General features: G+C 46.8%; 1 protein-coding gene across 2 annotated transcripts in view; it reads right to left on the bottom strand.

Annotated features, from left to right (window-relative positions):
* Positions 1–19,054: 19,054 nt before the first annotated feature.
* PUM2 (pumilio RNA binding family member 2) overlaps positions 19,055–25,598 on the bottom strand; it is a 39,779-nt gene continuing 33,235 nt past the window's right edge. For both annotated transcript variants that reach the window (XM_073674111.1, XM_073674112.1), the window contains exons 20-22: positions 25,465–25,586; positions 24,971–25,163; positions 19,055–21,956 (exon numbers count right to left, since the gene is read on the bottom strand). In XM_073674111.1, the coding sequence (XP_073530212.1) occupies positions 21,825–21,956; positions 24,971–25,163; positions 25,465–25,586 (447 nt within the window). In that variant the 3' untranslated portion in view covers positions 19,055–21,824. The remainder of the gene's footprint in view (positions 21,957–24,970; positions 25,164–25,464; positions 25,587–25,598) is intronic.

Raw genomic sequence — 25,598 nt, 5'->3', positions numbered from 1 at the left:
CCAAAAGCCATTCTCTGACTGAGTACAACATCTAGCTTGTAAAGTCTAGAAAATGTACTAAGGTTAAACCAAGTGGCGGCCGCATATATCTGCTCCACCGAGGCCCCCCTCTCTCCTCCCAAGAAGTGGCCATTGATCGAGTCAAATGAGCCCTCAACTCAAAAGGAAGGGTCTTTCCTTCTGCCGAATAGGCTAGACCTATTGTAGACTTAATCCACCTGGCAATTGTCTTTGACACTTTTTTACCTTTATTTCTACCCCCAAACTGAACAAACAGGTTGTGATCCTCTCTCCAACCCTGCGTGGCCTCTAAATAAGTGATGACTGCTTGCCTAACGTCCAGGGAATGGAAGAAGGCTTCCTTTTGATTTTTAGGATTTTGACAAAAGGACGGAAGTACCACTTCCTGATTTATATTATGGGTAGAAGCGACCTTGGGTAGAAAGGATGGATAGAATCTAAGAACTATCCTATCCTCAAATCTGCAAGTATGGGTCCTTTGTGGATAAGGCCTGTATCTCCCCCACCCTTTTAGCAGTTGTAATTGCTACCAGGAAAGCTGTCTTAAAGGTGAGTCTGCCTATGGTCAAGTCTTTGGACGGCTTGTATGGATGTTAGAAACGTCAATAGCTGAATCTCCACATTCTGAGCAAAATTTCTTCCAAATCTTACTATATATGGCCGAGGTCACCGGTTTTCGACTCGCCTGTAGGGTTGTTATCATCTGATCAGAAAGTCCTCTGGACTTCAAGATCTGCCTCTCAGCATCCATGCCATAAGATGCAATCTGTCTACTTCTTGGTAGAACACAGGACCCTGATGGAGAAGATTCTTCCTCAAAGGAAGCTGGACAGGGTCTTCCAGTGCCACCTTGGCCAATAGAGAAAACCTGCTCCTCCTCGGCCAAAAGGGCACTATCAGTATTATCCTCGCTTGATCTTCCTGCACTTTCCTTAGTACCCTCGGTATCAGAGCTAACAGAGGGAATGCATACAACAGGCCCTTATTCCATTGCTGGGATAGGGCGCCTATTCCTTCCGGATCGTCTAGCGGATTGAGGGAGTAGAATCTCCTGACCTTGGCATTTTCTCTGCTTGCAAAGAGGTCTATTTCTGGAGTACCCCAATGACAGGTAAGATTGAGGAAGACCTGCATATTCAGTTCCCACTCTGTGGGACAGGTGCTCCATCTGCTCAGGAAGTCTGCCATCTGATTCTGAGCCCCTGCTAAGTGGACAGCGGTTATAGATAAGGCTGTTCTTTCTATTCATTTCTATCCATTTTTTTTTGGATGCCGCGACAATGAAGTATGGGTGTTCACCATGTGGTCACTGTAGGGCTTGCAGTAATGTTGATAGAGCTGAGGAATTCTGCGATTCCAGTGGCCAAAAAATTTATAAAATCAAGAAACGTATCAACTGCATGACTAAGAACGTAATATACTACGCTACATGCCCTTGTGGTCTTATATACATCGGGTTGACCACACGCCAATTTAAAATAAGGATTAGGGAACATGTATTAGGCATCCTTTCGGCACTCGAGCAAACTGATTTATTGAGTCTAAAAACGATTCCACGCCATTTTAAACAATATCACCAATGTAATGGTAATTTATTGAGAATAAAAGGTATTGATTGTATCGACATGGGGATCCGTGGTGGACCCATTTCCAGACGCCTGGCCCAATTGGAGGCCAGGTGGATCTGGACCCTTAACACTATTCAGCCTAATGGACTTAATGAGAATCTTAGTTTTGTACCATTTCTGTGATCGCCATCTCCCCTTTTCCTTTCCCTTCCCCTTCCACTTTTTCCTTCTTTTTTCTCCCCCCCCCCCCTCTCTCTTTTTTTTTTTTTTCTTCTTTTCTCTTCTCCCCCTTTCTTTTCCTTATCCACATTCATACTGTCAACTCATTTTATATGATCCCTTTTAGAATTTTAATTTATTATCACTTTTATATATTAGGTACGTCTTCCATTGCTTCTTCGGCCTCCTATACTACTACTCATGGCCTTGTTCCTGCATGATGAATCAACTATTCTGTTCCCATGATGTATACAAGACATAATTTCTACATCTACATGGATGATATTCTTTACTATATTATCTAATTGAATTGTGTACGAATGGTGATATCATGTATTTAATATCTAATTGTGCCTCGTAATGTTTATAAATCATGCACATGAGTACTGACTATACAGCAATATACATATGTAATATTATAATTATTCAACATGTATTTAACTATATTCTCATAATATATTTGTTTGCTTGATTTATCTTCTCTTTCCTTTATGGGGCACATTATATTATTTCCTCCAGGGATGATCCACACATAGATTCCGTCATTTTCTCTAGGGTAGTTAATTGCCTCACTATACATTTGAACACTGTGATGCACTTCCCTTGGTTTATTTATTTAGGGATGTCGTTTCGCTTACCTGTACGCGCGTGTCCCGTGGTCCCTGTGCGCCCTTCAGCTTGTGACATCTCATTGATGCCGCGGCCGCTGTGCGTCCAGGTTACCGGGGGAACAGGCGCGTCACTTCCGGTTTCGCGTTACACATCCTGCAGTCATGGGCGATACTTCTTTTGTTTACAGCCGTTCCCATGGCTCCTATTACATCATTTCCGGCCAGCGCAATGCATCTTTGGGAGGCAACATGTGCTTCCCTAGACACATTAAGTGACGGATGATAGAGGCCGTGACCTGCGTTATTCCTCCTATTGGCTGACGTTCCCTATTTATACTGCACTACTACACTTTTTTATACACCCCTTGACAAAGGCGCATTGCCGAAACGCGCGTCGGGGCTGGCATGCACGTGGGCTACTATCTCAGGTAACTGTTATAGAAGCAATTGCTTCTTCTCTGAGAATGTTTACAATCAGTGTATCTTTTTTACGTGATCTCTACTAAGTATATATACACTAGATACTACTACTATTTATACTATACGATTGTTACTATGTCCTATATGGAGCCCTCTCTCTCATTGTGCACGCCATTTTATCTCTTGTGAGTTTGTTCACGTATGTATTTGCACCTCCATTTTTGTATTGTTCTTTATATATGCTCTAATAAATATATGCTACTTATTACGTTTTGTGTAGGTATCATCTTTTTGAGCCTAGCTCTCTTCCCCTTTGTATATTTATAGGATGATCCTATTTGTATAGTCCCTATGGGCAGTCATTTTAGATATAACCTATCATGCAGTACATAGTTGTTATGTTAATATTGCCCAAATATGTCAGGTTTTCTTTCCAAAGAAACATCTTTGTAGAAAGGCGCTGCAGTAAAGGGTGTTTTGGGCCTCCCTGATGCCGCAGAAAGGCCACTGCTGTTGTGTTGTCCGACAGGACTTTTATATGTCTGTTCAGAAACAATGGTCGGTTGTGGCAGAGAACCTCCCACACAGCCCGTAATTCCCGATAATTTGAGGATCTTGCACAAATTTCTGGGGACCAGGTTCCCTGAAAGAACTATCCCTCTACGTGGGCATCCCACCCTGTCTGACTGGCGTCTGTGGTATTTACTATGGCTGGGGAGGGGATCCAAGCTACTCCCACCTGGAGTTTTTCTGGAAGTGTCCAACATACTAGAGACCTTCTTACCACTCTGGAAAGGGGCATTACTTTGTCCAAGGATATCTGACGCCCGTCCCAGACAGACAGAACAGCTTTTTGTAGATGTTGGGCATGAAACTGGTTCCATCTGACACATGGAATGCAGGCCGTCATCAGTCCCAGGATCCTCATTGCACTTCTGATGGAGCAATGATTCCTTGGAAACTGAACAATCTCCTTTCTCAGTGACCTCTGCTTTTCTACGGGTAGAAGAAATTAGGTTCTTAGGCAAGAATCCAGAGTGACTCCCAGAAAGTTTTTCCTTTCCCCTGGATCTAGGTCTGATTTGTCCCAATTTATCAACCAATGCAATTCTTGGAGGGTGGAAATGGATACCCTTACATGATTTAGAAGCTCCGACGAGACCCCCCACCAGAAGGAAATCGTCGAGGTAAGGAACTATGATGATTCCCAAACGTCTTAAATGGGCTACTACTTCTGTTATTAGCTTTGTAAACACCCGTGGAGCTGAGGCCAGACCAAAGGGAAGACACCTGAACTGAAAATGGTGGATCTGATTTCCCACTTTTATTGCAAATCTCAAATATTTCTGATCGATGGGGACATAGTAGTATGCTTTTTGGAGGTCCAAGGTACACATCACGGCCCCTGTATCGGGAATGGTAGACCGAACTGACTCCATCTTGAACCGCTTGTATTTTACCCAGTGGTTTAACAGTTTTAGGTTTATTATTATTCGCGTTTCCCCTGAGGGTTTCCTGATGGAAAAGAGTCTCGAGTAGTGGCCCTGGAACCTCTCTACCCGGGAAACCGGACTTATGGCCCCTATTTTTAAAAGTTTCTGTACCTCCAACCACATGGGTGAAGTACCAGCCACTGGTTGGGGATTGGTGAGAATAAATCTCTCCGAGGGTAACTGGGCAAATTCGATTCTGTATCCTGAAGATGCGGTTTTTAGAATCCAAGGATTCTGCGATATTTCTTGCCAGCCTCTGAAGAACGACATTAGATGTCCCCCTACGTGTATGGCGTCATTGCTTTCTCGAGCCAGATGCCGAACTAAAGAGGGGCCCTCTGCCCTTGTTCCTTTTGGGGTAACTCCATCTGCCGGACTTTCCTTTACCTTTATACTCTGGCTTACGCGAGGGGTGGGTTCTCCGAAAGGGCTGATACCTATGAGGTTTATCCTCGCGAAACCCTTTTTTTTTTATCGGACGCTTTTTCCAAGATGTCATCTAATACCAGCCCAAACACCCTATCCCCCGAAAAAGGAATGGAGCATAATTTATTTTTTGACTGGTTATCCTTAGACCAGGTTTTCAACCAGATAGCCCGTCTAGTTGCATTAGACAAAGCGCTGTTTCTGGCCGCAAACATAACGGACTCCGCCGAAGCGTAGGCCATGAAACCTGTAGACATTTTAAGGAGGGGAAGGGACATAAGAATAGATTCCCTAGGAGCTTTTGATGTTAACTGCTCCTCAAGATCTTCTACCCACAAATACATTGACCTAGCTACAGAGGTGGCAGCAATATTAGTCTTTATGATAGCCGCTGGCATCTCCCAGGTTCTTTTCAGAAGGCCATCCGCCTTCCTGTCCCTAGGATCCTTCAGGCTGGACGAGTCCTCAAAAGGGATTGAGGTTTTCTTGACCACCTTTGCAATGGGTACGTCAATCCTGGGAATCTCTCCCCAGGGCTTAATGTCCTCTGGCTCAAATGGTAGGCGTAGCCTAAAGTCTCGTGGAATTACCAGTCTTTTTTCTGCATCCTCCCATTCTTCCAGGATCATGGAATGGATGTGGTTATTTACAGGTAAGACTCTGTGTCCCTGGGATCTTAAACCCCCGAACATCTCATCCTGCACTGTATGCGATGTCTGGGTCTCTTCCACCTGCATAGTATTTATGATCGCCTTTAGCAGCTCGTCTGTGTCCGCCACTGAGGAGATATCTCTTTCCCTCCTCCGGTGGATCTGAAGCTACATCTTCATCCTCTTCCTCCTCCTCCTCCTCAGAAGCAAAGGGCTGTAATTCTTCCTCTGAGGATAGCTCCATCTCCCACCTCAGTCTTTTTGCCCGGGGTCCCGGCTGAGACATCTGGGGGAAAACTAGACCCGAGATGGAGGCCCGAACCTCTTCCTGATGATGGACCTCATATCCGAAAGGATGGTCGGTTGTTCATCCTTCACAATTTTAGCAGTGCAGCCCTCGCATAACTGTTTAAGCCATGCTTCAGGCAACATGCAATTACATATGGGGCATCTCTTCATCTTTGCCCCCGATTTTTTATCCTTCATTACTGTCATTGGTGGGTTAGTGGAGCTTTTATCCTAAGATACGGGGACAGCACTGTGGTATTTAGGAGAACCTTTTAGACTAATTCTGGTGGATTACCCTCTCTCCTCCAGATTGTCTTAAACCCCACTCACATGTACCATTGGTGATTCAGATGGGGTCTCTGGCTTTCCAAAATCCTCCATCTTGCAGTCTCCAGCATAGAAGGGAAGCCAGACACAGGCAAAGCGTTTTTATACTTACCTGTCTGATGTCTTCCCTGCCTTTTGCGTTCCATCGTGGAACGCATGCTGCCTGCCGCTTTAATATTTAAAATTTCACGCTCAGCCTTGCGCGCACTCCCCTGACGTCACCAGAAGTGACATGTAGCCGGAACCAGATGCGGAGACATGCGCCGGAGCCGAGAGTCCTCGCCGGAGGGAAGCGGCTCCTGGGTTAGGAGCAGCACTGCACTGACCGCAGGCTGCTTCACAGGGAGAATGAGAGGTTTGAGCTGACCGATCCCCTGAGCCCGCATACAGGTACGCTCTTTTGTGCACACCTCTCTGTTCCTATCCTCACAGGGACAGGAAAAACACTGAGGGGTGGAGGGAGGGAAGGGCTTTTAACCTCTCTGTGTTTCCTGTCCCTGTAAGGATAAGAAGGACGTCCTCCATAGTGCTGTCAGGGGGACGTCCTGGAAAATTATTTTTACTATAAAATAGTTTTTATTGTGTAAAAGTGGCAAGACATAAAAAAAGATATAAATGTAGTATCGCTTTAATCGTACTGACCCGAAGAATAAAGCAGCCTTATCAATTTTACCACACTCAGAACGGCATAAAAAAATCCTGAATTGTTTTTTTGTCTATTCTGCCTCGCAAAAATAGAAAGCGATCAAAAAATTCACGTGCCTGAAAATGGTACCAATAAAAATGTCAACTCGTCCCGCAAAAAACAAGCCCTTACATGACTGTTGGCTGAAATATGGAAAAATTATAGCTCTCAAAATATGGCAATGCAAAAACTAGTCCTTGCAAAAAAAAAAAAGCGTCTTCTAGTGAGTGACAGCTGCCACAACATAAAAACCCCGATATAAATCTGGTATCGCACCGACCCAAAGAATAAAGTCGTCGAATCACTTATACCGCATGAGGAACAGTGTAAAAAATAAATAAAACCAATTCTTCACCTGCTGCTTTGTTCATTCTGCCTCCCATAGATTGCAGTAAGGCTCGGCTCACATTTATCCCGCGCTCGGCACTGAGCGCTTACACCGGGGTTTCCATGTAAATTTCTGAAATACGCGATTTAGACAGAACCCCCGGCGAAAGACTTCCTGTAATGAGGCAGATGGAAGCACCGTGGAAGCCGCCTGGCCTGCGATCCCACAGTGTCTGTCTTTTTATTAGGTGTGCAAAAAAGTTCCGTTGGCAACAGTTTTGTGAACCTCTGAAAAAAAAGAAAGACACCACTAAACGGAGGCCAGAGTAACTCTGCTGCCTTATTATAGTAAATGGATCCCTCGGGATAGGGTTGGGGTTAGGGTTGTGTTAAGGTTGGGATTTTTTCAAAAGTAAAAAAAAAAAAATTGATGACGATATGGCGACTAATGTTGAGTTTCCATCGGGTGCTCGGGTATACACCGAGTATCGCGGGTGCAAGAGTAAGAAGCTCGAGTCTCTGTCCCGCATGTTTCGCGGCTGTTATACAGCCAAAAAAACCTTGCGGGGATTGCCTGCGATACACAAGCGATCCCAGCATATTTCGTTTTTTTGTGTGTCTAATAACCGTGAAACATGCAGGACGGGGACTCGAGCATGTCACTTAAGCACCCGCTATACTTGGTGCATACCCAATGCAAACTCAAGTAGCGAGCACTTGCGCTCAAGACTAATGACAACATATTCAATATGATGACCTAATGTTATCAAATTCTGTGTCGTACCTCTCGGTTCAAAATGTTCACTATACCCCTTGATAAAATCCTTGAGGGGTGTAGTTTCAAAAATGGTGTCAATTGTGGGAGGTTTCCACTATTTAGGCCCATCAGGGGCTCTACAAATGCGACCGCTCTCGATTCCAGCCAATTTTGCGTTCAAAAAGTCACACAGTGCTCCTTTCCTTTTGCACCCTGCCGTGCGCCCAAACAGTGTATTTTCTCCAAATGTAGGGTATCGGCGTACTCAGGAGAAATTGCACAACAGTTTTTAAAGTCCATTTTCTACTCTTAGCCTTGTGAAAATAAAAAATTTGGGGCTAAAAGATAATGTTTGGGGGAAGAGTTTTGATCTTATTTTCACGGCTATTCGGCAGCGCTTCACAGATATTATCGTCTCCGTTGGGGCTCACAATCTAAATTCCCTATCAGTATGTCTTTAAAGTGTGGGAGGAAACCCCCGCAAACATGGGGAGAACATACAAACTCCTTCCAGATGTTGTTCTTGGTGGGATTTGAACCCAGGACCCCAGCGCTGCAAGGCTGCAGTGTTAAACTATAAACTTCTGTGAAGCACCTGGGGGTTCAGGGTGCTCACCACATATCTAGAGAAGTTCCTTGAGGGGTTTAGTTTCCAAAATTAGGTCAGTTGTAGGTGGTTTCCACTGTTTAGGCACATCAGGGGCTCTCCAAACGCAACATGGCATCCGCTCTCAATCCCAGCAAGTTTTGCGTTGAAAAAGTCCAAGCGGTGCTCCTTCCCTTTCATGCTCCCAAACAATGGTTTTCCCCCACTTCTGGGTTATCAGCATACTCAGGAGAAATTACACAACAACTTTTGGGGTCCAATTTATCCTGTTACCCTTGTGAAAATAAAAAAATTGTGGCTAAAAAATCATTTTTGTGGAAAAAAAGGAGATTTTTGTGTACTCACCGTAAAATCTCTTTCTCTTAGCCTCTAATTGGGGGACACAGGACCATGGGTGTTATGCTGCTGTCCACTAGGAGGGGACACTATGCATAATCTGAAAAAGATTAACCATGGCTCCTCCTCTGCAGTATATACCCCTGGACGGCATCAGCCTTCTCCAGTTTTGTGCAAAAGCATTAGGAGGAACGTAACATTGATAACATAACCATGCCTATAAGAAGGCAACTATGTACGAGCTAAAAAAAAAACAATATGAGAACTCAACATAACCCGGAACTGGCGACAGGGTGGGAGCTGTGTTGCCCAATTAGTGGCTAAGAGAAAGAGATTTTACGGTGAGTACACAAAAAATCTCCTTTACTCTGTCGCCTCATTGGGGGACACAGGACCATGGGACGTCCCAAAGCAGTCCCTGGGTGGGAAGCAATGGACGAATATTGTGTAGACGGGCCCCTACAATTGGGGTACCGCCACCTGCAGAACACGTCTACCCAGGCTCGCATCTGCTGAGGACTGGGTATGAACCCTGTAGTGTTTGGTAAATGTGTGTAGGCTAGTCCAGGTGGCTGCCTTACACACTTGTTGTGCTGAAGCCTGGTGCCAAATGGCCCAGGAAGCCCCTACCGCACGTGTAGAGTGTGCCGTAATGCCAGCTGGAAGAGGAGAATTTTTGAGGCGGTAGGCCTCTTGTATGGTGGATTTGATCCACCTGGCAAGGGTAGCTTTGGAAGCTGGCAGACCCTTGCAACCGCTTTCCAGAAGAAAGAAAAGAGAATCAGACTTCCGGAAGGGCGCAGTCCTAGACACATAGATACGCAATGCCCTGACAAGGTCAAGCGTATGCAGAGCCTTCTCCACTCTATGAACCGGAACCGGACAGAGGGATGGCAGTGAAATTTCCTCATTGAGGTGGAAGTTGGACACAACCTTCGGATGGAAGGATGGGACCGTACGGAGAACTACCTTGTCCTGGTAAAAAGCCAGGAAGGGCTGTCTGCAGGAGAGTGTTGTCAGTTCAGACACCCTGCGTAGCAAGGTGATTGCCACCAGGAAAACCACTTTCTGGGATAGAAGGCAGAGTGGGACTTCCCTAAGTGGTTCAAAGGGTGTTTCCTGCAATGCTGTCAGGTTGAGGTCCCACGTTTCTAGTGGTCATCTGTAGGGGGGAACCAATCGGGAAACCCCCTGAAGAAATGTCCTTACTTGCGGCTTGTTAGCAATGCACCTCTGAAAAAGCACTGAGAGAGTTGACACCTGGCTCTTAAGGGAGGCCAGGGACAGTCTGGCCTCCAGACCCGATTGGAGAAACCCAAGTACCCTGGGGAGGGAATAAGGGAATGGGGTCTGGCCACGAGATTCGCATGAGCTAAAGAAGGCTTTCCAGGTACGGTAATAAATCTTAGCAGAGGTTGGCTTCCGTGCCCTGATCATGGTTCCAATGACGTCCGGCGAGAACCCTGACTGGGTTAGAACCCAGGTCTCAATGCCACGCCGTCAAATTGAGGGCCCCTGAGTTCTGGTGGTACAACGGGCCTTGTGACAGAAGATCCAGGCGGTCGGGGAGACGCCAGGGGACGTCTGCTGTGAGCTGTACGATGTCGGCGTACCATGTACGTCTGGGCCAGTCCGGTGCGATTAGGATGGTTGGAACTCCCTCTTGCTTGATCTTCCTCACCACTCTGGATATCAGGGGGAGAGGTGGAAAAATGTACAGGAGCTGGAACTGGGTCCAGTCCTGAACCAGGGCGTCAGCTCCTAGCGCCCGCGGGTTGTGTGTTCTGGCCATGAAGCTGGAGACCTTGGCATTGAAGTGGGATGCCATTAGGTCCACGTCCGGAGTCCCCCAGCGATGGCAGATCTGGCGAAAAACTTCAGGATGCAGAGCCCACTCTCCCGAGTCCATTCCTTGCCGGCTGAGGAAGTCTGCTTCCCAGTTGTCCACACCCGGAATGTGGACCGCAGAGAGAACCGAACCTGTGTCTTCCGCCCAGTGGAGAATGTGTGTCACTTCTCGCATCGCCTGCACACTGCGGGTCCCCCTTGGTGATTCACATATGCCACAGCCATGGCATTATCCAACTGTACTCTGATGTGAGAGGCTGCCAGTAAGTGATGGAAGGCTCTCAATGCCAGGAGGATGACACGAATTTCCAAGATGTTGATGGGCATGGTCGCTTCCGCTGGGGACCACTTGCCCTGTGCTCTGTGGTGTAGGTGTACCATACCCCAACCCATCAAGCTCGCGTCGGTGGTCAGAACCTTCCATTGACCCGTGAGAAAGGGACCTCCTGGTTGACGTCAGCTGGAAAAGGGTTCCTGTCCCATGACTTGAGGATGGCTAGTTGGAGCGGCCTGAGGTGAAGCTGGGCAAATGGGACCGCTTCTATTGCCGCCACCATCCTGCCGAGGACTCATGGCAAACCGGAGAGATCGATGGGGTTTGCTGAGGAGAGTGCAAACTCCTAGACGGAGAGGTAGTGCCTTGTCCTTGGGAAGGAGCACTAGACTCCTGAAGGTGTTGAATAGCATTCCCAGGAAGGTCAGAGACTGACTCGGGGTTGGTGACGACTTTTGTAGGTTGACTAACCAGCTCAGGCGACTCAGTGTTGATTGTGATTGAGACGCTGAGCTCGCAGTCCTTGAAGGTGGGAGCCTTGATAAGGAGATCGTCCAGGTATGGAACGACTACTATGCCTCTGGAGTGCAGGACGTCCATGGTGGCAGCCATGACTTTGGTAAACACTCTGTGAGCCGTGGCGAGTCCGAACGGGAGAGCCACGAACTGGTAGTGGTCCTGGTCGATTGCGAACCTGAGAAATCTCTGATGGGCGGGTGCAATTGATATATGCAGGTATGCGTCTTGAATGTCTATGGAGGCGAGAAATTCTCCCTTTTCCATGGACGCAATGATGGACCGAAGGGACTCCATGCGGAAGTGACGTACTCGTACATATTTGTTGAGCTGTCTTAGGTCCAGTATGGGCCGTACGCCGCCTCCTTTCTTGGGGACTACAAATAAATTGGAGTAGAACCCTCGGAAGCGCTTGGCCGCGGGGACCGGTACTATGACTCCTGCTTGAAGAAGCGAGAAGACCGCTTGGCGGAAGGCACAAGCCTTGGCTGGCGGTTTTGGGGGAACAGAAAGAAAGAGTCTGTTTGGTGGGTTGGAAGTGAACTCTATCTTGTATCCCGAAGACACTAGTTCCCTGACCCACCTGTCTTCTGTAATAGGCAGCCAGACTTGATGAAAGAGCAAAAGTCGGCCGCCTACAAGTGGGGTGTCTTCCGGAGTCCGTGAGTCATTATGAGGAGGAAGCCTGAGATTTTCCTCCTTTAAACTTTGACTGGCCTGCTTTTGACTGCCAGGTCTGGTCCGACTTTTGCGTCGACCGCGAGTTGCCCCTGCGTAGGGGGCGGTTGCTATTTTGCGCTGGCCGCGAGACGGACCAGCCCGAAGAGTTCCGAAAGGATCGGAATCGAGTTTGGTTACGCTTCTTGTAAGTGCGTTTGGGTTTCAGTTGGGGGAGAGAGGTACTCTTACCCCCGGTGGCGTTGGATATCATCGTGTCCAACTGTTCACCAAAGAGTCGACCACTAAGGTACGGGAGGTGCGTGAGGGACTTCTTTGAGGCTGCGTCTGCTTTCCATTCTCGCAGCCAGAGGATACGCCGAATCGTGATGGCGTTTGATGCTATCCCCGCTGCACCCCTTGCAGAATCCAGAGTTGCATGAAGCATGTAATCTGCTACAACTGCTATTTGAACCGCTTGGTCCGACAGCTCAGGAGCAGATACTTGGAGGCCAGCTTGTAAATTTTGGGCCCAAGCCAGGATGGCCTTGGCAGCCCAAACTGAAGCGAACGCGGGAGCCAGGGAGGCCCCTGCGGCCTCTAAAATTGAACGAGCCATGTGTTCTACCTGCCGGTCTGCTGTGTCCCTGAGGGTTGAGCTATCTGGCTGTGAAAGGAGTGACTGTGCTGCTAGCCTAGAGACTGGGGGATCTACTTCAGGTGGATCTGTCCATTCCTTGGTGGTCTCCTGTGGGAAGAGGTACCGCGCCTCCAGATATCTGCGATTGGTAAAACCTCTTTTCAGGCTGTGAGAACTGCTTTTTAAGGATCGACTTAAACTCTGGGTGGTCAAAAAAGACTTTAGGTGGCTTCAGAACTCCTTCAAAGGAAGTCTTGTGTTGTGGTGCCTCCCGGGGCGGATCAGAAATGTCCAGCACCCGATGGATAGACGAGATTACGTCCTCAACTAGCGCTGTATTGCTAGGGGGGACTGGGATCAGAGACCCTTCAGTTTCCTTGTCTGAGTCAGAATCACAGATGCCTTCTGAATCCTGTGGATCGCTAAGGAGTCTCCTGCTGGGTGAACCAGGGTGGAGGCCTTCTCTGGTCGGGGATCGCTGCGGAGAACTGCATTGTCTGTCCCTGGTAGGGGACGGTCTAGATGACCAGGAACTACGGTGTCACTCCCTAGAAGGGGATGACCGTGTGCTATGAGATGACGCAGATGAACGTGACCTGTGGGTCCGCTTGCGTCCTGACCTAGACGTGGATGTGCCCGGGTCGTCATGTCCCTGACTCGAGCCTTCCCTTTGCTGGGTAGAATTCATAGCTGAGGCATGACTCTGCAGAGCCTGAAGCAATGTGGAGGTTAGGTTATCTATAGACTGCGTCATAGATTGAGACATCTGAGTGACCCATTCCGGCGAGGCATTAGACTCCGAAGCATTGGCAGCGGCTTCTTGGGGCTCTGGCACAGTAGTCTGGGTGCAGTCCTGGCAGTGCGGGTACGTGCTGCCACGTGGGAGAGTACTGCTGCAGGCTGTACAGAGTGCATAATAGCAGTCCTGCCTGGTTCTCTTGGACCTTGAGCCTGGCATAGTGCACTGGGGTGGCTATGCAGAGGAGCCTATAAGTAATAATGGACTCACAGCCGAGGAAGAACTCCAGCTGTGATCTTATCCCACCAGTGTGCCCCTAGGTCCAGTGCCGAAGATCCACAGTCCTGTGCCCCCCGGAGACTGGCTGGTGTTCCCTTATCCTGCAGCAGATAATGGCCGCCGGAGTAAAGTTAAGAAAGAAGGGGGGCGGAGAGCTGAAAAGGGCGGCAGAACTGTGTGAAATCGTGCCCTTTCTGTCTCGATACGCCCCCTCTATGACACTGTAGAGTGTCATATTTGTCATCCGGGGGGCGGGCCGGGGAGAGGAGGTGGCGGCTTTGGCTAGGCCAAAGCCGCGGTCTAAATTAGATGCCTGATGCCCAAAGAGACTGCAGGGCAGTGCAGAAATCCAGGAGGGGGCCGGATCTGAACCGGACCCCCCTGGATTTAAAGGCAGGATAGCGGTGGGGTATAAACGGAAGGGGGGGCCCTTGAAGAATCCCTCTGAGGCACCGTAGAGCTGGTGCTGCCGCAGAAACAGGGCGCAGGGAGGCCTGTGCCTCTGTTGTGTTCTGCCTGCACTGCCCCCGGCCCCAACAGGAGCCCGCAGCAAGTCTGGGGTCCCTGGATTCAGCTGTAGTGTGCTGGCTGCTGGGAGCTGCTGCCTGTACAGGCCCTACCTGAGGTGTTTGAACCCAATACCCCAGGGGGGGGGGGGGGGGATTAGGGAGGTGCTGTTGGCACCATCAGGGGGCTATATCTTCGCCTCGACCTCAACCCAGAAACCAAAAGGAATTGGGGAAGGAGGGGGGTCTCTACTTCGAACCAGCACCCGAGGGGCAGGGGAAGGAGCGACATGGGGAATAGCCATCTCGACTTCAACTGTTCACCCCATAATAAGGGGCCGAGGAAGGAGCCATGCCGGGAGTCTCGTAGTAGACCCACTTTTCTTCATCTGTAATCGTGTTGGTGAAAACGGAGTAAAAATTTTAGGTGTGCCTCCTATGCGACACTAAGCAAAAACTGGAGAAGGCTGATGCCATCCAGGGGTGTATACTGCAGAGGAGGAGCCACGGTTAATCTTTTTGAGATTATGCATAGTGTCGCCTCCTAGTGGACAGCAGCATAACACCCATGGTCCTGTGTCCCCCAATGAGGCGACAGAGTAAAGTGATTTTCTATTTCACGGCTCTATGTTATAAACTTTTGTTAAACACTTGGGGGTTCAAAGTGCTCACCACACATCTAGATAAATTCCTTAAGAGGTTAGTTTCCAAAATGGGGTCACTTGTGTGTGGGGGGGGGGTTTCCACTGTTTAGGCACATCAAGGGCTCTCCAAACGCAATATAACGCACCCAGACCATTCCATCAAAGTCTGCACTCCAAAACGTCACTCCTTCCCTTTGGCGCTCGGTAGTGTCCAAACAGCAGTTTTCCCCCACATATCTGGTATCGGCATACTCAAGAGATTGCACAACAAATTTTGGGGTCCATTTACTCCTGTTACCCTTGTGAAAATGAAAAAAAATTGGGGCTAAATCAACATTTTTGTGGCCAAAAAAAAAAATCTATTTCTTTCATTTTCACAGATCAACATTGTAAAATGCTGTGAAGCACCTGTGGGTTCAAGTTGCTCACCACACGTCTAGATAAATTTCTTCAGGGGTCAAGTTTCCAAAATGGATCAGTTGTGAGAGGGGGGGGGGGGGGGGTTGGGGGTTTCCACTGTATAGGCACATCAGGGGCTCTCCAAACGTGACATGGAGTCCTCTATTAGAGCCAATTTTGCGCTCCAAAAGTGAAAAAGATGCTCCTTCCCTTCAGAGAGCTGCTGTGCGCCCAAACAGTAGTTTCCCCCACATATGGGGTATTGGCGTACTAGGGACAAATAGCACAACAAATTATATGGTTCATTTTCTCGTTACCCTTGTAAAAATGCAAAATTTGGGGCTAAAGTAACATTTTTGTGATAAAAAGGTACATTTTCATTTTTTCCTTCCACATTGCTTTAATTCCTGTGAAGGGTTAATAAACTTTTTGAATGTGGTTTTGAGCACCTTGAGGGGTGCAGTTTTTAGAATGCTGTCACTTTTGGGTATTTTCGGTCACATAAGCCTCTCAAAGTCACTTCAAACAGGAGGAATGTGGTCCCTGAACAACAAAAAAAAACTTTTGTTGGAAAAATGAGAGATCGCTGATCAACTTTTAACCCTTCTAACAAAAAAAATAATTGTGTTTCAAACATGATGCTGATGTAAAGTAGACATGTGGGAAATGTTATTAACTCATTTTGTGTGACATAACTCTCTGGTTTAAGGGCATAAAAAGTCATAAGTTACTTACCGGTAACGGGATTTTTCGGAGACCATGACAGCACCATGAGAGAGGGGATCCGCCCACCAAGGACAAGAAACCTACAGGCTTAAAAGGGGGCGGCCCTCCCTCTCGCCTCAGTTTGGATTACAGAGCATTGAGAGGACCGCCCGGTTAGTAGACATAACAAAACAATCATAAAAATAACATTTTTATACAACACCACTAAGTGAGAAAAGGTTGTAATTAATAGATGAGGAGTGCTCCCATATGGTGAAGGGAGGGAATATAAGGGTGCTGTCTTGGTCTCCGAAAAATCCCGTTACCGGTAAGTAACATGACTTTATCGGTCGACCATGACAGCACCACGAGAGAATTGCAGAGATGAAAAAAGTCTAGGGAGGGACCACAGCCTGGAGCACTCTTCTCCCAAATGTGAGGTTGGATGAAACACCCAAATCCAGTCTATAGTGCCTATAGAAGATAGATGGAGAAGACCAGGTAGCAGCCTTACATACGTCTTCCATCGAGACACCAGTTTTCTCCGCCCACGAGGTCGCCACTGCTCGGATAGAGTGAGCCTTCAACCTCTGTGGCGCTTCCTCACCGCTGGAGACATAGGCTACAGTAATAGCCTCCCTGATCCACCTAGCTATGGTGGATTTAGTAACCTTAAGCCCCTTCCTCAGCCCTTGGAAGGAGATAAATAAGGAACTATCTTTCCTGAAGGCCTGGGTGACCGACAGGTACTTAATCACACATCTTCTAACATCTAAGGTATGGAACTCTGCTTCTTTTGGTTACTTGGATTAGGACAGAACGAGGGAAGTATTATTTCCTGGAGTCTATGGAAACGGGAAGCTACTTTAGGGAGATATGCCGGGTCCGTTCTAAGAATTATTCTATCGTCCAGGATTTGAGTGAAAGGTGGGGCTGAAGACAGAGCCTGGATATCACTAACCTTCTAGCTGATGTTAGAGCTATTAGAAGCGCTGTTTTAAGGGAGATGGACTTAAGAGATGCCGACTCTATTGGTTCAAAAGGTGAACCGGTTAATGCTTTTAGAACTAAATTTAGATCCCAGGGTACTAAATTGCTTTTGATAACCGGTCTGGATCTCAACACAGCTCCGATAAAGCGAGAAATCCAGTAATTCCCTGCCAAGTCACAGTTATATAGAGCACCTAAGGCCGAGACTTGGACTTTAAGGGTGCTTGTCGCCAACCCCATCTCGAGGCCCTTCTGTAAAAATCCTAAAATTTTACTAATTGGAGCTCCCGTACCAACTGTAGAACCAGAGAAAGATTAAAAAATTTTTTTTCAAGTTCTAGCGTAAATCCTGGACGTGACAGGTTTTCTACTATGCATTAGTGTAGTCACTAGATCTCGGGAGAAACCTTTGCGTTCTAACAGGGACCTCTCAAGTTCCCCACCGTCAAGTGGAGGCCAGGAGCTTGAGCATGGAGTATCGGACCCTGGCCGAGGAGATGCGGGATTTCTGGTAGGACCCAAGGATCGGAGACGGACATGTTCCTCAGGCATGAGAACCAGGGCCTCCTGGGCCAAAAGGGGGCGACCAGAAGGACCCTTGCCTTGTCCTCTCTGATCTTTCTTAGAACCATGGCCTTCCGAAATCCAGGTGGCTCAAAAGGCTGGTATCGATTTGGAGGAAGGACCCTTCTCAGCTGGGGGATCATCCCTGGAGGCTGCAGATACGTCCATCCTGCTGGAGCCGTGATGACTGGACTTAGAAGCCGAACCTTGTCTTCCTGAGGACCGGGCATAACCAGAAACACGCGGGCGATGCACCTTTTGGGGCTCCCCAAACTTCCGCTGAGATGGTGGAGATGGCGGCTACTCAACTTGCTGCTGCGGTAGCTGCTGCTGCTGTTCACTATCAAACTCCGATAGGGAGAATGAAGCTGGGAAGCCCTGAACAGTGGTGCCTGGCCAGTTAAATCTTCCGCCACCAGATTTCAATCAAATTCCTCTTTTTTTTTTTTCTCCTTTTCAGGGACGCATGCATCGCGGTTAATACCGCACTAACAAACAGATGCCTGTAACCCGACTTCCGGTCACATGATGTCCTCGAGGCGTGGTGACATCATCAGGCTGCGACTTACAGGAGGACGGAAGTGCGAGTCCGCGCGAGGATGCCTCATACACCGAAGGCGCTCCCAGGTAGGTCCTGCCCATAGCGATGGCCTGCTACCTCTGAACGGGGCACCGCTCTCCCGCAGCCCACTCTTGGTCGGGGCGGAGGTTCGTAGATGGCCTCAGACCCGGCGCGCCGACCTCCGCCAGGTGTCGATGGGGACAACACCCCACGCAACTCGCATCTCCAGGGCAATGGTGGGCTTGCCACCCCAGATAGGGGCGCAGTCCCACTGCAATCCGGATCCCAACCAGGGCAGACTCCTCTACAGAAAGCGTAATCAGGCTGAAGCAGATAAAAGGGCTGCCACCCCAGATAGGGGCGCAGCTCCCCTGCATATCCGGTGCAAAAACATGCTGTGCCTCTCCCAGATAGGGGTGCACTTGCATAGGCAGAACGCTGGAGCTGCAGATCCCAGATAGGGGTGCTGCTCGACAGCCGTCGCCATCCAGATCTTCCACGAGCCTGCAATAGGTTCCCTCCATCAAGGACAGGAAACCAAACTGAGGCGAGAGGGAGGGCCGCCCCCTTTTAAGCCTGTAGGTTTCCTGTCCTTGGTGGGCGGATCCCCTCTCTCGTGGTGCTGTCATGGCCGACCGATAAATTAAACGTTCGAAATTTTCCTAAAGGATTTTCTAAATTTTTGCCACGTTTTCGAGTCATATTGAACAAATTTTTACCACTATTATGTAGTACAATATGTCACGAGAAAATCTCAGAATCAGTGGGATCCATTGAAGCGTTCCAGAGATATTATCTTATAAAAGTAACGCTGGTCAGAACTTATGCTCCTAGAGGACAACGGAAGGAAGAAAGAAGCCAAAACTAAAGGATTAAAAAGTCTTTTAATTATACACGTGGTCACAATTCTGCCTTTTTAAAAAGATCATTGGAAAATGTACATAAGGCCGCTTGTAAATGTACATCATCTATAGATTATTGATACAATGCTGTATGTTCACCAAAATTGACAATAATTTACATTACTTTTTTTTTTTTTTTTTTTACTTTATCCTCTTGGCTTTTTTTTTTTTTTAGCAGGCTAATCCCCAAAAAATACAGTACTATACAATAGCAAGCCACTGGCCTTATTACTTGCGAGGCTCTCCTGTGTGAGCAGAACCCTAAATACATGGATAGATAGATAGAGATATCTATCTATCTCATTTCTACTCACTAAGCACAGTGTACTGCATTGATTCCTATCGTGTTAGAGCCGTGGTGTAGAAACAAGAACGGGGTTCTCCAGCGCTAGATAAATAGATAGCTGGTATTTATATATTTATATAGACTTTTTTTTTTTTTTTTTTTTTTTTACCAAGCTGTAGAAAGACTGGTTAGAAAAAAAAAAAAAAAAAAAAAAATTGATTTAAAGAAAGAAATTTACATTGTACAATACTATTTGCCAAGGCAATATAGAGACACCCAAATGTACACTAAAATGCAAAAAAAAAAAAAAAAAAAGTTTTTTTCCCTTCCCAGACGAAGAAGTGACATATACAGCAAAAAAAAAAAAAAAAAAAAAAAAGGTTTACAAATGTACAATCTGTACAACCAACTACAAAATAAGCAAGGCTCGGTATTAAACGTCGAGACTGTAAACGATCAACTACTCGTTAGTTACACTTATACAATACAAAGCAGATATTTATATATAACCCCCCAAAAAATTACAAAAAAACAAAGCCATTCGAATATATGTATACATATATATACTGTTTTTTTTTCTTTATTTTTTAATATATATATTTTATCATGCGCAAAAAAAAAGGACCTTTATCCACTATCTAAATTCATTTGATTTGACTAAAAAAAAAAAAAAATGAAAAAAAAAAATTCACACTTCTGTGTACATAATAATGAAAGAAAAAAAACAAACTACAACGCCCGAGCTAAGCAATGATTAATCGTCCGTGCTAATCAGGAAACCTAACGGAGTAGTCATCATCTTCTCCGGAATTTTAGATCTGTGGATTCCGAGGCTCTGGACAGAAACGTCGGTCGTTGAGCGAGCCTTACCCTGCCCCCGCGGAGGTTGCAATTAACAGATGAATGAATTGAAGCCTCGATTATATGCAAACTGCATGATTTGCGCACCGGGTCCCTTAAAAAAAAAAAAAAAAAAAAACGAGTGCAAGGGAAAATAAAGAGTTAATAATAGGACTTCATTACTAGAAACTAGCCAGGGATGGGGGCACATAGTTCATAAAGGTAAAAAAAAAATAATTAGCCAATGTAGTAATTCAGCTGACTATTTGCGTAAGAAAAAAAAAAATTAATCACAGCGGTTGTGTATCCACATACACAAGTCTTTCCAACAGGCAGTAAAGTGAGTGAGCCAATACCATATATGGACCTACACACACTCAGCCATAGGAAGGCAGCCTGAAAATTAATACAGTGAGACCGCCGGGGTCGGATGGACGGACGCAGCTGAGGTAGAGTTAAAACTTAATCCGAAACGCGTGGTCTAATCACCCTTTAAAAAAAAGGTGGAAACATTCACGATAGGGCTGTATGGTTTTTGATTAGCCCCCCCCTTCCTGCAGGAGTAGGAATTACATGGAGACCAAGTTGAAAATTACCGCACAGTCCTTCGATGACAACGCCGCTAGTCTCATCAATCTACAGACAGAACATGGCTACTAACATAACATGTCTTGGCTACGTCGCTGGTCCCTAGGCTGCCATCCTATGAACACTCGGCTTAATGAGGACCTGTCACCTCTCCTGACATGTCTGTGTTACGACATACTTTTATTCCTCATTAACACTTTTTTTTTGAGCATCTTCTCTTTTTTTTTGTATTTTACCATTGTCCCTGTTACTCTTCCTAGAAACGTATGAATAAATTACCACGCTGTGTCCAGAGCACGCATACACGCAGTTATTATTCCTCTTGGACATGTATGAATAGTTTTACTGAGTAAAGGCACAATGATAAAATAAATGGGCAAATCAGGAGAGCCGATGGGGTCTCGGCACATATGGGACCGTGACTGTGTAGGTTACTTTCGTAGGGGTTGTCTGGGATCAACCAGAAAGTGACGAAAGTGTGGAGGAAAAAAAAAAAAAAAAGAAGCTGTAAGCAGTATTACCCAGGTGTGACCACATGACGATAAGATTGCAGCAAGTAAATAGAGAACAGCGGGGCATGCCGAATATGTAACAGGTAAGATATACTTTTAATAGCCACTTTTTGATTGATTCTGAACAACCCCTTTAATCTTCAATTCTTTATGTGCCTATGCGCCTGTGGAAACAAACTTGAAAAGTAGTTTGAGAAAAAAAAAAAAAATTTATATATGTTTAAAAGAAATAAATGAATTTATGTCACAAAAAAAATAAGATTAGACCTCTATTTACAGATTAATCCACCGAGCTGATGGGAGACTGACCCGACCGGCAAACCAGCATTATTAAAATACTGTACTTTCCCTTTAAAAACTACCACTTTTTACAGGAACTTTACAAGGTAAAAATTTACAAAATATGTGACAGCTTGATACAATTACATCATTTACAGGCTCTGGTTTTGTACCGGTGAGGCGGCTGGGTAAGTCTCCCACAGAATCCGGAGGGACGCCCCAAATGTACAAGGAGGGAGGACAATAAATAGTGTGGTACGCATCGGCTAAGGTGGGAGGAAGCGAGGTGGGAGGGTCGGGGGGGTCCTCGTTCATGGCAGGTGTAATGTGAGGACACTTTTCTCAGTTCCTGGCTTTCCCTAAAGCATGCCGTTCGATGGTCCAACCATTGGCCCCAGATCGCTGCTGGTCTTCATGTAATATTTCTCCAGCTTGGCCAGTATGTGTTTCCCATATGTGTATTTTCGCAATGTTGTGATGTGCGGTCGGATCTAGAAGAGGAAACAAACACAAAACAAAAAAAAGCTGGTTATTACTTGCAGAGGTTGAAGCTTTTGTAATTTTATGTATTGGCAAGTGCTGACCCTTTTCCTTTAATTCTCTGATGCATTTAACCATAATCCAAGGGGTGTCCAAAAATTATCCTAAAGGTAATAAGGAGCGTAAAATGACAAAGAAAAAAGAAAGCAATATACGGTAAGCATCAAATGATCACTTTATACAAAAACAGACACTGACAAAATGTTACAAATGCTCCATGGGCTATAGACAAATGGAGGGTGTGCCCAAAATCAGGCAATCACCCGCCTGCTCTGCGGAGACCAAACAACAACGCAATGGGGTCTTCAACAGTGTATTAGCACCAGTCCAGTGCACGATACCACGAGAGAGGACATGAACACGTCCGATACATAGAAGAGGTCCTGGAGGTTAGGAACAATACCCAAATAAAATAGTATGCATATATCGATCACAGAAGGATGTGCCATCAAATAAGAGTGATGAAAGGTGCAGCACAGCCCTAATTGTTGTCACCGAAAACATTCTTATTTCATGGTTTCCGGGCACAGCATTATGGCTGTGCGGCACCTTTCATCATTCTTAATTGATGGCACATACTTCTGTGATCCATATGTACAGACTATTTTATTGGGTATTGTTCCAATACTCTCCTCTTTATCTGATGTGCGGACATGTTCATTTTTCGATTTCTTTATTGGGGGACACAGGAACACAAGTGTTTGCTACTGCCTTCCAAGAGGCCAACACTAAGAATTATAAATGTCGGCTGCTCCGCTGCAAACTACACCCACCTGCAGATACTGGACTAAACCAGGTTAGTGTCATGTAGGAGGCAGACACAAGTCAACTACACCCACCTGCAGATACTGGACTAAACCAGGTTAGTGTCATGTAGGAGGCAGACACAAGTCAACTACACCCACCTGCAGATACAGGACTAAACCAGGTAAGCTAGGAGGCAGACAGGTCTGATGCCCAGACCTGTTTTTCACTTTATTTCTTTTTTGTTCTTTATCTTTTTTTGTCTTCTCCTTTAGGTTGGAAAACAGTGGATTGGATTCTGTCACCTCACTATAAACCGAGAAGTGCTGAAATTATCAAATTGTATCCAGTCTGGGCTGGATGGCAGGTCCTCAATCCCTAATGTAGCAGTGTTCAGGTAACCAGGCAAACAGTCCTTACCCCTGTCTCCTTCCTGCCCATCACAGCCAAGCATGCTGCATGGAACGAAGACAGATCTAAAGATCCCAGTGAAGATGGCTCCAAGAACCCCAGGAAATCACCTCTTTGGGACAGATGAGTATTTCCCCAGCGCTCATGCATGCTAATAGCTCTTGCATTGTGCTGGCCTCTTGCTCCAGTGGACTCAGAGCTCTAGCATTCTGCGCGCCGACACTCCCTCCAGTGCACCCTGTGGCGCTTTTGGATCTCCAGTGGAGCCAGATTCCGGGCCAGCCACCAGCTTTTATTGCAGCCTAGCCGGCTCCCAGCAGGCAATGTCCCCATGCCAACCAAACTTACGCATTTTTATGGCTCCGGCCCCCTTCCCTTCAGCCAGTTTGGTTCATTTGGGGTAATTCTAGTGCATTTTCCAAGTCCTGCACACTAACCCATCTGATTGCATGGTAGCTGAACTAACCAAGGTGTCCCAATGTTTGGTTATAGTCATAGAGCATCTGCCGATCGGTCTCTATCGCCCCTGGTACTCTGACCACTTCCCGGGGAGAGTCACACCAGCAAATACAGACCTCACAGCCACATATGTGAACCAGCATATTCAGACGATACTCTGACCACCTCCAGGAGGTTCCTGTGTCCCCCCCAATGAAATCTAAGAGAAATAGATTTTCCAGCGAGTATCAAAAATCTTTTTTTTTACCCGTCATGGTATTGTGCATCGGCCTGGTGCATACACAGTATGTTATTGAAGATACCATTGTGTTTTTGTATTGTTACAGATGAGAAAAAAAATATGAGTGGAATAGAGTTCTGCTGGAATGTCACAAAAATCCACATTTGCCAAAACCCTAATACTCAATGACCGGACACGTGGCGGTAAGGTGAGCATTAGGATTTTTTTTTGTATGTCTTACAATTATTATGCTCTGGGGAAATTAAATTTCTCAGGAAAAGCTGCGTGAAAAGGTGAATGTGAATTTTGCCCGATTCATTCATCTCCAGCCATTACTGACAGGCAGCTCCAGCCCTGCCAGTCTCCATTTACTTCCCTGCTGTAGTTAGTGCTGCATACCCCCATGGCAAGAGCGAGAGAGAGCGCCAGCAAGAGACTGCCAGGAGGCCACAGAGAGCCAGCTAGCCACAGCGAGCCAGCCACAGCGAGTGAGCGAGCCAGCCAGCCACAGCGAGCCAGCCAGCCAGCCACAGCGAGCCAGCCAACCAGCCACAGCGAGCCAGCCAACCAGCCACAGCGAGCCAGCCAACCAGCCACAGCGAGCCAGCCAACCAGCCACAGCGAGCCAGCCAGCCAGCCACAGCGAGCCAGCCAACCAGCCACAGCGAGCCAGCCAACCAGCCACAGCGAGCCAGCCAACCAGCCACAGCGAGCCAGCCAACCAGCCACAGCGAGCCAGCCAGCCAGCCAGTATTTACTATTTTCCTTACAGTTCGGGTATCCATTACTTTCAATGGGGTTTGGGTTGTGGTGGATGTTCGGGTGCAGTTTTGGTAGCTGAACCAAACTCTCAAAAGGTCAGGTCATGTACCAGAACCCAAATTTCCACTGGTCTGTCAGTCCCTACCTGTGGCCACTGAGGGGAGATCACTGGCCACGGCCATCTCATACTGCCACACCGTGGCCAATGCTTGTGGATTTCACAAGCCTGCACCAGTTATGCGACAGGAAGTGAGAAGACCGGCGTGGAGCACCAGATCTATCAGCTAAGCAATGTCCCTCGCTATTTGAGGTGACTTGTGCCCTTTGCACTCTTTTCAGATCCAAGAAAACCCCTTTTATTGCCTTTACCTTATGCATAATGATTTTGCGCTGAGCGGGCTCTGCCATGTCGATCATTTTCTGTACCACGTAGTTTGCGTACTGGTCCTTCATCATGGTGTATAAGGCACTGTGAGGACCATCGTTCTGGCAGCAAACCTCATCAATCAGCAGTGCCCTCTCCGCCCGGGACGAGTGAGTGACGCATTTCTCTACGACATTACTGAGGAGAGATGGAGAAAATGCCGAGAACACAGTAACATTAGAGGATTAAAAAAAAAAAAAAGCTGGGAACCAAACAAGTCAAAAAATACTTCATCCTTCAGAAGGTTTCCAATTTACATTGAAATAAACAGAAACACCAAGTGCTCAGCGTAGATAAATGATGAGATCGCTCTTCTCATACTCTCCCAATCTACACAGCAAAGCTGACAAAAGAGCTACAGAAAACAGGACGTATAGAATATATTTCTGGGCGGCTGTGAATAAAGTCCACCAAATACAAAAAAATGAATCATTTTTACCTGGCAAACTTGTGCTGGCTCAGCACTAAGACTTTTCCTCTGATCTCAGACACGATCTTGCTCTTGTCTTCTGATCGGCCATGTTCCAGTACATGCTGGATGACATAGTTCCCATACTGGTCCTGCAATATAGG

This window comes from Phyllobates terribilis, unplaced genomic scaffold (genome assembly GCF_046119375.1).
Source record: "Phyllobates terribilis strain yellow unplaced genomic scaffold, ASM4611937v1 Scaffold_3__8_contigs__length_932513732, whole genome shotgun sequence".
In the NCBI taxonomy this organism is placed as follows: Eukaryota; Metazoa; Chordata; class Amphibia; order Anura; family Dendrobatidae; genus Phyllobates; species Phyllobates terribilis.
This window is presented reverse-complemented; position numbering and strand designations above follow the sequence as displayed.